This window comes from Xenopus tropicalis, chromosome 1, assembly GCF_000004195.4.
Source record: "Xenopus tropicalis strain Nigerian chromosome 1, UCB_Xtro_10.0, whole genome shotgun sequence".
NCBI classification, from domain to species: domain Eukaryota; kingdom Metazoa; phylum Chordata; class Amphibia; order Anura; family Pipidae; genus Xenopus; species Xenopus tropicalis.
Window position 1 is genome coordinate 62136957 of NC_030677.2, and position 14888 is coordinate 62151844.

The window sequence follows — 14888 nt, forward strand, 5'->3', positions numbered from 1 at the left end:
CTGTCAGTAAGTTCTGCAGTGCAGGGGTTACATTACATGCAATAACCGAGGCAGGGAACAGAAGAAAGGCTGCAGGGGCACATCAGCTATGAATTCCTAACTGCCTGCTCCTTATTATTTCTATATGGGGGAGGGCGTGATGAGGAAATGCCTGCAAACCATAACTGGGGAGGGGGGGCAAGGTCCCGATTTCAAGTTTTTCTTCTGCAATTTGTAGCTTCTTTGTTATGGCACGTTCTGAAAAAAAAGAAAAAGAGAAAAAAAGTGAATGCGGTGGGAGGAGCTGCCATGTCTCTAGTCTCCCCCAGCACTTGAGTGACTTCACTGTCCTTTGATTTGGAGCAGAGCTGATTGGCTGCCAGCGCTGGAACACATGCAGAGCCCCCAGCTTTGTCTGAGTTTGAGTGAAGTTGTCCAGATTTTAGGCTGGAGTCAGCAATCGGGGGTGTTTAGTCTGCTGCAGAGCAGCGAGAGGGGAGAGGAAAGACTGCGGATTCAGCAAGACCCCTGCAATCCATGGATACAAACGTGAATAAACTCCTAATGTGACTCGTCCGTGTGCGCTCTGAGCTAATGGGATTTACTGCGCTGCGCTGGCTCCTCGTATCCTGCTCCAATTTGCCGCCTACTGAGAAACTTTTCTCACTCCATCGCTGAATATTGGACCGGTAGCATTGAGAAAAGAGAAAGGCACGATTTTATTCTGCATTCCCCAGTATCAAATGCGGGCTGTGCTGGGGCTGCCTAGAGAAGTTGTGGGAGCTGCGCTTTAATTCTCTGTAGGGGGGAGATGGATCGCTGCTGCAAGTCAATGGGCTGCTGGGGGAGCGGTACCAGGAACCTTGCCTTGGTGTTTGCCCTGGTTCTGTCGCTGTGTTTGCTCGGAACCTGCAAGAATTTAAAATACCGGATCTACGAGGAGCAGATGATCGGCACCGTGGTGGCCAGGCTCTCCGAGGATGTGGCTGATGTGCTGTCCAAGTTGCCGAACCCTTCCTCTGTTCGGTTCCGAGCCATGCAGAGAGGCAGCTCCCCTCTGCTCACCGTGAGGGAGGATAATGGGGAGATCAGCATTGGGGCCAAGATCGACCGGGAACAACTGTGCCAGAAGAACTCGAACTGCTCCATAGAGTTTGATGTGATCACCCTCCCGACGCAGCACCTCCAGCTCTTCCATATCGAGGTGCAAGTCCTGGACATTAACGACAACGCACCCCAGTTCTCCAGGGCTCTCATTCCCATTGAGATCTCGGAGAGCGCAGCTGTGGGGACCCGCATCCCCCTGGACAGCGCCTTTGACCCCGATGTGGGGGACAATTCCCTTTTTACCTATTCACTGTCCCCCAACGCCTACTTTAGCATTGAGGTAAAGACCAGGACAGATGGAGCCAAGTACGCCGAGCTGGTGGTGATCAGGGAGTTGGACAGGGAGCTGCAGTCCAGCTATGAGCTCCAGCTGACAGCCTATGATAACGGGGTGCCCCAAAGGTACGGCTCCTCACTCCTCAAAATCAGCATTTCCGACTCCAATGATAATAGCCCAGTGTTTGAGAAGCAGTCCTATGTTGTTCAGTTACCGGAGAATTCACCCTTGGGAACCCTACTCATAGACCTCAATGCCACCGACCCAGATGAGGGCGCTAATGGGAAGGTGGTCTATTCTTTCAGCAGCCACGTGTCCCCCAAAATCACAGAAACTTTCAAGATAGACCCCGAAAGCGGCCAACTCACCCTTATAAAGCCAGTGGACTATGAAACGACCAAATCGTACGAAATCGATGTGCAGGCCCAGGACATGGGTCCCAACTCTATCCCAGCTCACTGTAAAATTATCATTAATGTAGTTGATGTGAATGATAACAAACCCGAAATAAATATTAATCTGATGTCCACTGGCAAGGAGATTGCCTACATCTCGGAGGGTGCGCCCCTGGACACCTTTGTGGCCTTGGTTAGGGTGCAAGACAAAGATTCAGGACTTAATGGAGAAATAGTGGTCAGGCTTCATGGCCACGGGCAGTTTAAGCTACAAAAGACTTACGAAAACAATTATTTGATTTTAACCAATTCAACCCTGGATCGAGAAAAGAGGTCTGAATACAGCCTGACAGTCATAGCAGAGGACAGGGGGGTCCCAAGCCTTTCTACTGTGAAGCACTTTGCTGTGCAAATCATTGATGAAAATGATAACCCACCCCGCTTTCCAACAAACAGATATGAAATTGTCATTGTGGAGAACAACTCTCCTGGGGCCCACATTACCTCAGTTAGGGCCACAGATCCAGATCAAGCAGAAAATGGACAAGTAACCTACACCATACTGGAAAGCTCTATTCAGAGTAGTTCAATTACAACTTATGTAACTATTGATCCATCTAATGGGGCCTTATATGCCCTTAGAGCCTTTGACCACGAAGAAGTAAACCAAATAATGTTTGTTGTGCAGGCAAGGGATGGTGGTGTCCCCCAACTTACTACAAATGCCACTGTGATCCTTACTGTTGTGGATGAAAATGACAATGCCCCAGTGATTGTAGTCCCTGTCCTGCACAACAACACAGCCGAAATTACAATCCCCAAAGATGCAGAAATTGGCTATTTAGTTACCACCATTAAGGCCACAGATAGGGACTCAGGAATGAACTCAGAACTGGACTGCTCTATTTCAGCAGGCAATGAGCACAATATCTTTATTATGGACCCCAGATCTTGTGAGATCTACACCAACATGAGTATGGACATTTTCCCAAATCAGTTATTGGATCTTCACATTACAGTGCAGGACAGGGGAAACCCACCCAGAACAACCAAAGCACACCTTAGATTCAACATCTTGGACCTGATAGAGATCACTGAAGGAACTCCGGAACCCTACACAAAACAAAGCTCAATGGATGTGTCCATGATTATCATTATCTCACTGGGGGCTATATGTGCTGTGCTTTTGGTCATCATGGTAGTCTTTGCGACTAGATGCAACCGTGAAAAGAAGGACAACAGATCTTACAACTGCAGGGTGGCAGAGTCAACTTATCAGAACCATCCCAAAAGACCATCCAGGCAGATCCACAAAGGGGACATTGCTTTAGTACCCACTCTGAATGGTACACTGCCTATCAGATCCCATCACAGGTCCTCTCCTTCACCATCTCCATCTCTAGAACGTGGGCAGATGAGTAGCAGGCAAAGCCAACACAGTCGCCAGTCACTGAGCAGCTTAATGACCATATCTTCTAATCACGTACCAGAAAACTTCTCCCTGGAGTTAACTCATGCCACCCCAGCTGTGGAGGTAAGTCATTTCTTCTCTGTTCTCTGTGATGCAGTTTGTGCCAAACTCCACAGAATATGCTCTGTAAATATTTCTGTTTGTCAAGTGTTTAAATACGAAGGCAGTCAGACAGGAGATAAATATTTGCACATTTGTCCTATTTGCTTATAACTCATCTTATTAGCAGTGGTATGATTTCATTTTGTATGAATATGTCCTCAACCCTTGTGTTAAAGTTATAATAGCACTTTAATGCTTGTTTGCTGCTACCCAGGCCCCTTCAGTTCCCAGTCTCACTGCAGTGTGCAGACCGACTCAGTACTCATCATCAACATTATTTCAACTGTTCACTGACTGTTATGTTTTACCCTAGTTGAATTGACATTGCTTTACACTGTTTATTTCTACTGGCAGGTATCCCAGCTACTTTCCATGCTTCACCAAGGCCAGTATCAGCCAAGGCCAAGCTTTCGAGGAAACAAATATTCCAGGAGTTACAGGTGAGAAATTTAATAGGCTCATCAATCTCTGTGATTGTGTCTCGGTATAATTTATAGTCCGACATTAAAGTCACGCCTGTACTTTTTTATGATCTGCAGATATGCCCTTCAGGACATGGATAAATTTAGCCTGAAAGACAGTGGTCGTGGAGATAGTGAAGCTGGAGACAGCGATTACGATTTGGGCAGAGATTCCCCTATTGACCGACTTCTGGGAGAAGGATTTAGTGAACTCTTTTTAATGGATGGACACAGAATGCCTCCAGGTAAATTCCACAATAGTTATTAATTACTGGGTGATCTTCTACATTATTCCCTTGCTGTCACACAAAAGGAAACTAGTTTTTCACTTGGCCCATCTTCCATGTATTAAATCCTTAATGGTAACACCACCTATTTTTTTGCACAATAAAAAGGGGTAATTCTAAACAACTTTCCAACATTTTGGCTTTTAGTGTTACTTGTAAATGTAAATGATCCTGAAAGCAGTGATTACCTGTCCATTTCTGCTTTCTGCAACTGCTGGTTGTGACTCTTGAAAAGGGTTGCAGAAGAAAACTGTAATCATGGTTGAAGGCGAGTTGGCTTCTGCTACTTTGCTTTAAGATTCAGAACCAGTGGTACAGAGAGGGACAAATAATTACTGCCTTCAATGTCTATTATAGTTACAATGAACTTTTAAATCATTGACAGTTAATGGTTAGAGGATGTGTGTCCCAGTGTATTTCCCATAGGCCTAAGGTACAGTTAGGTATATACACACAACATCACTCTTTAATGTACATCTTCATATTTGCATTTCCATATTTGAGTGTCAGCTGCCATATTGATTACTATCTGTGTGGGAATTGCCTTACTGCTTCCCTAAGCAGAGGCTATCTCTACTGAATGCAGTGGTCACAATGCACAAAGTCAAATTAGCAGTTTGAGTGCTGTTATTAAGTTGTAATGCACAAAACATGGTTGGGTGGGTAGATTTCTGTTGGACCAGTTGAAAGGGCTGTACCTTTGAATCGCAATTGTCACCTATAATTGTGTATTTCAAACCCATAATTATGTTTTGGTGACTGCCTAATTATTTTATTTAGGGGGTTGTAAAAAAACTTTTGACTAGTGAAAGAAAATATAAGTTTAAGCAGTTTCCCCAATATATGTTATATTCTCTGTAGTCACTGCTAGGTTCTGACTATTGAAAAAATGTAGCAGGAGCAGATACTGCACTAACAATTACATTTACAAATAGCTTTAAAGTCACTAATTAATTAAAGCCTGCGTTAATCTGTAGAATAAATATCTATTATGAGCATTAGAGACATTTTTGATTATGTATTTACTGAATAGAGGGGCTTCATAAAAACAAATGTGCAGAAGCTCAATGCATATAAAAAAGGTGTATTTCCCATAATGCCTAGCACCATCTGTCCGCCCCAGAATCCTTTTGTGCTGTGCTGTTTTCCATTGTGAACCATCAGTAGCCTGTAATAGACTCATATGCTGTAGGAAATTTCATTCCAGGGTACCATGACATATGTTCACATTCTGAAGGGGCTGGGGGTGGGGGTTCCTGTACAAGAAAGCAATGAATGGGCCACATGTGTGTGTTGGAAGTGGGTGTCAAATTACAGATATTGTATTGCATATGACTGCTGTACATGGGTATGTGTACTGCAGCTCTGTGCAGTAGCTTAAATACCAACACTTAAACCTAATCTGGGAGTTTAGTTCTCCATCTGAGTTTATAAAGAAAATTTGGTACATTAAATTACTATCATACATACTAACACTAAAAAAACTATTCTTCAAAATATTAAAATACATTAAAAGTTACCTGTAGGTCACATTGATCATTTTTTGCCGAAAGGGGGATCAGATAGTTAAGTTAAACGCATATATTATAAATAGTATGCTAAGACAATGTTATGTAGATATAAAATAGGGTTAACTTCTGGTGTCAGTATTTCTTTAAAAGGATGTATTTTCCCTTAACACAATACAGAAAAAAATGTTGGGAGAATGGAAGAGCTCTGCATTTTTCCTTACTGCTAAGAATAACCAGCGCACAGTTGGTAGACATAAAGACTGCCACAATATTAAGAATTTTGCCCAGAGCAATGCAGTTCTGCTAAGCAGTAGATTTGATTCTCATGCAAAAGAGCCAAGTGAGCTAAATAGCATAGTGGGAGGAAAAAGGAAACAATAAAGGCACTCTCAGGACTACAGTTTGGGAGAAAAGCTTTTTCATGAAATGCAGGGGGATGAAACAATAAATACACATGTATGTGCATTCGTTCCTACAAAGGGATTCCTACGTCTCCTTTATTATCTGCACGGCCTCCAGATCAGGGAGAACTGGTATCTGCTGCAGCATTTGCCTTTCATGCTAGTGCTGCAGTGCCAGCTATTCTCTAATGCATATCCCTTGTCATGTGATAGCTACAGGATTTTGTTTTCTCTTCTTTAGATCTGGATTTCCAACTATTGAACTCATCTTATACTGCCATAGGCATCAATTATATTAGGCATTCTCTGTCTGTTAATTCTACATTTAAATTCCTTTATATGTATGTATTTATATTTTTTTTGCTGGTTTTCTGGCTCTATGCTCATTGCTTGATTAACTTTATCTATTGTAGGAATGTAGGGATTTCCTGTTTGTGATTTCAGTAAAATTGTCAGTGTAATATATGGCAGTAACATTCAGCAGCACCCTGACACCCCTCTCCCTGGGTCACTGGGCACACCCACTATTGTGGCTCAAGAAGACACTAATATTTTACCCCCTCTGTTCTGCGGTTTCTTCAACAATGTCTTCTTTTATTCAACCAACAGCAGCCAGTGTGGCCCCACACAAGTTAGGTATCATGGAGGGTGTTTACTAATCTATTTAAGAATGTCAGCAGAGTGCAAAGGGCTCTTTGAGAACAATACATTGGGTGCCCTCCCCCACAGATAGTGACAGCACACCCTCCATGCAGCCCCCAGCTCCTGCTGTCCTTGCTTGTAAGGGTCCTGCAGATGGAACTTATGCTCAATGTGGCCGCATGCTGTATTCCAGCCAGGCCATCTGTCCCCTTTTATTGTTTTCATTTTGCTTTTCACTCTCCCAAATGCACTGCTTCTGTGATGTGGCTATTAAGGTTTAGTGTTTTCTTGTAAACACACCTGGACTGGTTTTTCACTAAGGAAGTGGAAGCTACACCATTCAGAATGGCAAACACTGGTGCCATGTGTGACCAAAAACAATAGCTTCAGTGGCGTAATATAGGATATGGAGGGCACTGTGTTATCTATTTATTCTCATAGGGTGAAGCAAAATGCTTCCATCAAAGTTGTGATACAATAGGAGATGCTCCAAAGAGGAAGGCATTTATTTATAGCAGCAGGTGCTACCTGTCAGGAGGTGCATTTATTTATGACAACCATATATTACAGCATGAAAAGTGAGTGCCTGCATATCCTAATGAGAGGCATATGTCTAGGAGGATATTTGTCAGGAGAGTGTGCTCATTCTGTACTGGGAAATAAATTCCAGGCTGCTCTGAGAGTGAACAGACTAGGGCACAAAATAGGTGTTTATATTGTAACTGCTGGATACAGATTTGATATCAGTCATACTGTTTTGCAAAATAAGCTCAGTTCTTCACAACCCACATTATATAAATATATACATATATATAACAAAGGACTTTTTCTTTTGATTTGCAGCTATGAGGCTCTGCACAGATGAATGCCGACTTCTAGGACACTCTGACCAGTGCTGGATGCCCCCACTGCCCTCGCCATCATCTGATTACAGGAGCAACATGTTCATTCCTGGAGAGGAGCTCCAGCCCCAGCAGCAACCGCTGCACAATCAGCAGCAGATTCAAGCTCAGACCCCTCTCGCTGAGGAAGACATGCACCCTGTTGAGTCCACAGAGAAGAAAAAGAGCTTTTCAACCTTCGGAAAGGAGTCTCAGGAAGAAGAGTCGGCAGACACATGCACATCCTCCCTCCTCAGTGAAATGAGCAGTGTTTTCCAGCGTCTGTTACCTCCATCTCTGGATAACTATACAGAATGCAATGAAGTCGACCGCACAAACTCATTAGAACGTAGGAAAGGACAAGCCCCAGCTAAGGCTGTGAGTTACCCTCAAGGTGTTGCAACATGGGCAGCGAACACTCATTTCCAAAACCCCAACAATGTTGGGACTCCGCTAGGCAACCATTCAGGTGCACAGCCATCTTCTAAGTGGCTTCCAGCAATGGAAGAGATCCCAGAGAATTATGAGGAAGATGAGTTTGACAATGTACTTAACCATCTCAATGATGGCAAACATGAACTGATGGATGCTAGTGAACTGGTGGCAGAGATTAATAAACTGCTACAAGATGTAAGGCAAACCTAAGTGTTTACCAGTCTTAAATTTTTTTCCATATTTATGGGAATCTGAATCAAACACAATCTTACTAAAAACTTGTTGCATTTATAAAAAAATGTGTTGGTGTAGGTCAAATATTGAGAATCTGTATTTTCAGATGTGCACCAAACACGTGTGACTATCTCTATCTGTATTTTAAAAATACATTTGTATCTTATATTTATGTGTTATTTAAAGAGAAATAAATTCTATTTTTGTATTTCGTACGGCATGTTTTGCTACGTGTTAAAACTTTGGACTCTTTGATAAAAGATACGCTGGCGCCGTGACCAGTAGGACAACAAAACAGAAAGGATTTTTTTTTTCCTTTTTGGCTTCTTAAATGAATATTTACAGTACTAGCAAATGTTGCTCTTTTATAAAAGAGTATAATGTAACATTTCTAATCCTTCTCTTGTTAGAACTAAAGCTGTGTCAAATTGCATGTGTCATTGTACAGCACATCGGAGGGGAAGAACTGTGCTTTTTCTATTCACTGTTTGAGATGAATATACTCTAATGTGCCTATGCAGTGGCAAAAAGATCAGGGAAGTTTGATCCCAGTAACCTGCAAAAAAACAGCATCCATTATATTCAAAGCTCTCAGTCAGTGTCATTGAAACTTTTGCATATGTTGTGCACAATGGTCCTGCATTTGTTGGAAGATGCTGAGATCTGTAGCTTGGCAACAATGTGTGTCATGCAGGTTGCAATGCCCCACTGTGCACAGAAATGACTCGAGTTACTAAATGGCAATAAGATATGATAGTACTTTTGAAGGTATATAATATAATTCACAATTAAATACCCATAAAACCCTCCATCCTCTCTTCCTTCCTACCTCCCTCCCTTCCTTGCTGACTTTTGAAAAGAAGGACAGGGTAGTACCTGGTATAAGTAGATCACTGTTCAAAATCACCACAATGGCAGTGCTAGTTGGGTGCCCAATTAGGGCAGCCATGGTTGGAGATCTCATGATATGGACACAACACTTTGGGCTAGTTTGTTATCACTGGGCAAATCTGCTCCACTGTAATAACCCACAGAAACCAATCATCAGTTAGCTTTGGTTAGTCTAGTTCAGGTAGAATAATGGAAGCAAATTTCTGATTGGTTACTATGGGTTACTGCACTGGGGTGAAATTTGCCCATTGTTACCAAATGATTGGTTGCCCATTGACTCTCCTTAATTAATATTAATATTTGACAATTACCCAAAACCAAGTTTAGTTTGTCCTTCATTTCAAGGTTAAGCCCCATCTCACTTTATTAAAGTACTTATGTATAAATTAAAAGAGCTGTGTTTTTAGGAGCTTAATCAGGGATGCCTATCCAGTGGCCCAAGGAGTTTAATTTCTCAGTAGATTAGGGGCCACGGGTTTGAAATCTCTGGGCTAAAGCACTTTTTGATTGCTGCAAAGAGGCAATAAAGATAAGCAATTAGGCATATCACCTCCTCACTACCCCCTTTTATATTTATATATATCACTTGTTATTATTTCCTATGAATACAGGTTGTACTACATTTGACCTTTCTTTTAAGTGCAAACTGAACATACGAATTGTTCCAAACCACACTATTATGGCAAATACCATTCAGTTAATACTTTTTTTCTATATTGATCAAACACTTGTAGATATGACTGCCACTTGTTTCACACCGACAATAAAATCTTGGATGTACCCACACTCACATGCTTTGTTTCTGTAATGCATCATTTAATGGATTTGAATGAGTAATTTTACTTAAGCCTCATTTTTTTTCCAGTGTAACTTTCTTTGGCAATTTATGTTAAAATGTTTTTATCTCTGGAGACACTGTTAATTTATTATACCAGGTCACTTCTGCAGTAAAACCCGCTGTGCTAGCCAAGAAGATGATGCAGTAATCTAGAATAAAGCATCCAGCCTGTCAAAATAACATATTTAACGTGTATACACAATGCAAATGCCACTATCAATTGCCAAGTATCCATAGGAGTCTTTACAAGACCTGATATTAACAATATTTCCAAGGGCAGAGAAGCTGGCAGTGTTCTCCGGGAGATCTATATTTGGTGTACATCCCATTCTGATGTCATTGTTATAGTGTAATCCTGCTTGTCTTTATTAATTCTTCTTTGCCTACTTTCCCAGCTCTATCAAGGGCATATTGGAAAAAATAAACCTTTATATATATATATATATATATATATATATATATATATATATATATATATATATATATATACACAGTATATTTGGCTATAATGTATTTGTGTATTAAAAAAAAATATAAAAAAAAGAGTAATTATGGATTATGGTGCAATCAGATACTCAGTGCTGTCCAACTTCTGTGGTACCCAGGGCCACAAATATCAACACAAACATTTTTCAGACCATATCCACATTAATGGTGGTAGAGTAAAATATTGGAGACCCCTGCTTAAGAGTACTTAGAAATGAGTGTCTTTAGTGACAATCTTATTGTGAGCTGACTTCCATCTTTTTGGTGTCTCCATGTGAAAGTTACCCATCTGTTCCCTCATTTACTGTGAAGGCCAGTGCTTTTTAAGTGAGGGATGTGGCCAGACAAAAAGAAGCAATTCAAATAATTGCTTAAAAATTACTTTTTTAAAACTTAAACTCTGTGACATTAACAATGCACAGAATAATAGGTGGGCTTGCCTTATGTTGGTCCCCAAACTCTGGGGCTGGTCTTCCTAAGGGGGACTGAAGACTTGACTCTGGTTAAATTCTGAGGGCAAGGATTGGGTAGAATGCATTTCTCTGTCCTAGATACTCCTGTAAGCCCCAGCTTGAAATTGAATTAGAGCACGATTGTGGCTGGACATTTCTTTTATGCCTTAGATATTTTCAGCTGATTTGGCTGATAAAGCAATATTTTCATATGTCATAAAAATGAATATTTGGCACAAGTATCGTAATTTCTGTGTAATTGTGGTCATGAGTAGTGATGAGCAAATCTGTCCAGTTTTCGCTTTGCCATAAAATTCGTGAAACAATGAAGAATCGGCGTCTGTTTTTTGATGCAACCGCACACTTTTTTGACATGACCATGACCAATTTGACGCACGATTAAATTTTTTTGCGTGCCACTAATTTTTCAGTGGCAAATTTTCACAGAAGTTTCGCAAAACAATTTGCCAATGGCAAAATGTGGAAATTTGCTGCAAATCCATGTCTGCCGAAAAAATTTGCTCATCACTAGTCATGAGGGGCAGACTGATGATCTGCAGAATAGCTGCTGATGCATTAAACTGCACATGTACATTGATGCAAATTGGGCGCAATTGTGAATAATAATGTTGTCAAGATGTTCCCATGTCCGGTGTTGTATGCTCCGTATTCTTTAGAAGCAATTTGTCTGCATTCATTAACACAGGCCACTGTGGGTAGCCAGGAGCCACTGCCACCTTTGAGGGTGGCATCAATAAACACACATGTTCAGGATCGTTGGAACAAGTGGTCACTCAGCACAAATATGCAGAAGTGCAAGGAGCTGTTTTAAATGCAAGTACCTTTAATGAACGGCATATATTTGTGCAACAATTGCACAATTGTCGTAAACCATCTCTATGGTTTGTACTGTAATCTTTACATTCAAAGTAAATATACTCGTGAGAAAGAGATGCCTCATTCACAAGGAATTTACTGAGTGGGTTCCATTACTTGTTTTAAATGACTAAAGAACTTGTGACTTTTGACCAGACTGTTTGTTATAGCTCTGCTTAGTCATTTTCTATTAATTGGCTGCAAAAGGAAATTATACCAGTTTACCACTAGAACATGTTATCATTTATGTGAACTGTGTGTTTGTTTTAATGTTATGCACTTATCCTACATAATTATTTCCGGCCAGTTTTTCAGAAAGAAGAAGGGAGCAAATGCTAGATTCCATTTCTCCTGATGATGGGTAAAAAGTTACTTACTGTATGTAGTGTAATGCTCAGGATTGGGGAGAGATCTCACACAGCACAGGCCATTACTGGGTGCAAATACTTTCTACAGAGCAGTTGTGGCCAATGATACATAAATTCCAAAATATTCAAGAAGCCAGCAGCGCCATGTCAATGAGTTGGTCGGTTGAAATTACCAAAACCCTAACAAATGCTGTCACGGGCTATAGACACAGGGTGGAATTGGCGCCAAGTTTGACATTAGTTTAAATGTCTCTGCTATTCAAACTACACACCACATTGACCTATCTTCTTTTGGACCACACTACACCCATTCTTTTCTCTGTGTCCCTTTTTATGCTTATTGATTGTTCCCATATCTTTGCTCTCCTCTTTGTTTTGCTGTCCCTAACCCCCTCCCTTTCAGTCCCCATTCACCCACACGTTATTTAAGCTAGACAAGGCTAACTGGTAGGAAGCTCTCACTACCTAAATTTAAGACTGATGACAGACAAGGACATTTGTCGACTCATGAGGAAACTTCGGCGACTTTGGAAAGCCAAAATTTTCCCTACCGGCGATTTACACTCTCGCCGGTAGAAAAACATTCAAGGAAATTAGTCACCACTGATATAGGAGAGTAATCGTGGGGCGACTAATCTCCTCGTCTGTCATCAGCCTTATCTGACACTTTCTGCAATCCTTTGTGCAAACATAGGTAACAACCTCAACATTTGCATCCTTATCTCTGTAACTTTCAGGAACTCCCACTGCGTAGGTTTCCTTTCAGAACTTTGGTTTCCTCCCACACTCCAAAACATATAGGGAGGTTCATTGGCTTCTGATAAAATTAATCATATTGTGTGTTTGTATATGTGATAGGGACATGTGATAGAGACCTGTTCCATTGATATCTAATCAATTTTGGTGGACCCCATACACAGGCCAATAAGCTACTGAGTGGGGGAACCAAGTTGTTAGTGTATAGGCAGCTTAAGGGCTCTGGCACATGGGAAGATTAGTCGCCCGCGACAAATCTCCCCGTTCGTGGGCGACTAATCTCCCCGAATTGCCATCCCACCGGGGACAATGTAAGTCGCCAGTGGGATGGCACACGCTGCGCAGGCGATTTCGGCAAAATGCCAAAGTTGCCTCGCGAGGCATTTTCGTCGATTTGCCGAAATCGCGCATCTGCGTGTGCCATCCCACCGGCGACTTACATTGTCGCTGGTGTGATGGCAACTCGGGGAGATTAGTCGCCCACGAACAGGGAGATTTGTCGCGAGCGACTAATCTCCCCGTGTGCCAGAGCCCTAAGTTGGTAAACACTAAAAAGCAAGACCCTCTTTCCCTCTTGTATCAGTCAGTTTTTGTATGTAATTTGTGTGTTTGATGTATAGACCCTTCAATTACACAGCACTTCAGAATATGTTGGTGCTTTGTGAATGCTTTAATAATTTATAGCCCTCTCTTAAATAGATGCATCTATGTTAGCATACAACATTCTCTCTATCCTTCTTATATCAACCTAGTATTATAACCACAGTGTCATCAAGAACAGTCATTCTCAGTGGTTCTGCTGCTGAACTACAGTTCCTAGCATCCCAAAGATGTTAGACAAAAGTTGAAAGTCACTGGTGTACAATAATACATATTCACTCACTCATTCACTCACTCATTCACTCAATAATACATATTCACTCAATCATTTGCAGAGCAGGATAAAGTAGGACAGATCTGTCCATCTGGAGGTCCATGGGTCGAATATCTACCTATTTGTATTGTGTAATTGCCTTATAATAATCCTACCTCTGATCATGTAGTTAGTGGATAACAGGACAATGGTATTGGAAACTTGGACAGCACTGAAGTAGGGCCCTGATATCTTTGTCAGTACCTAGCATGAAAAAGCGATATACTGTACTGCCACTGTAAGCGGGATGAAAGAAAGCTAGCTAGTTAAAGACAGAGAATTCACTGTAGCTTCTTACATTAAAATACTTTCATGGTTATTTTTTCTAATCTTAACTTTATAGTAGAACAGGTTTTCTCTTTTTTGCAAATGATGCCGTCACAATGATTCTCCCTATTAATCCCCTGAATAGTGAAACACTTCTTTGAATGCTTTGAAGCACTCTCACAGTAATCTCACAGCAGATTTTTTTTTAAAACAATCATTTGCCAGCTGTAATTAATCATATTTTATGACTGGGAAAAGACTTGATGAATAGCCTTTAAATGGCGATTTAGTATACAATTGTAGTAATTAATTTTGAATGATGTTAGCGTTACCGCTTGATGAATCTCACAAAGAATCTTTCAACTTTCTTGACATGGGAGCATTTTCCATGTTGTGCTGTCTGCAGGCGTCTAACAAAAGAACGTACTGTACCTGCATAGAGAGATAAGGTCAAAGAGAATATCAGTGATTTTGGCTTCTATCAAGCAGATTGCAGGCTGCATTAACTGTAACTGCCATGGCAATTTAATGTAACTTTTCCTAATTACAGAAACCATATAACACTCAGAACTAAGTGGCTTTGTGCAGACAATGTCACTGTTTTAATTACAGCAATAAAATTCCACATTTTAGGTTGAAAAACCATATCTGCAGTAATTGCATCAGTGCCATTCGCCAATCCATAGATGCAAGAAGGATTTCATAAAAAGAAACTAGGTTTGTTTCGAATGTAGCCCATATCAAGGCTTAGCAAAAGGTCCCAGATTCATTCACAGAGTCCGGACAGATGCCCGGAATCAGCTTAAGCAAACACAAAAGGGGAAAATGCAAACAAATTTGTATCTGTGAACAGAAGGG

At 41.2% G+C, this 14888-nt stretch overlaps 1 protein-coding gene across 1 annotated transcript; it reads left to right on the top strand.

Moving 5' to 3' along the window:
* Window positions 1–346: 346 nt before the first annotated feature.
* On the top strand, window positions 347–9860 carry pcdh18 (protocadherin 18). Its single transcript, NM_001011150.2, is given in 4 exon segments — window positions 347–3292; window positions 3686–3771; window positions 3871–4037; window positions 7477–9860. Coding segments are annotated over 4 exon segments (3438 nt in total). The 5' UTR covers window positions 347–790; the 3' UTR covers window positions 8160–9860.
* The last annotated feature ends 5028 nt before the right edge of the window (window positions 9861–14888 follow it).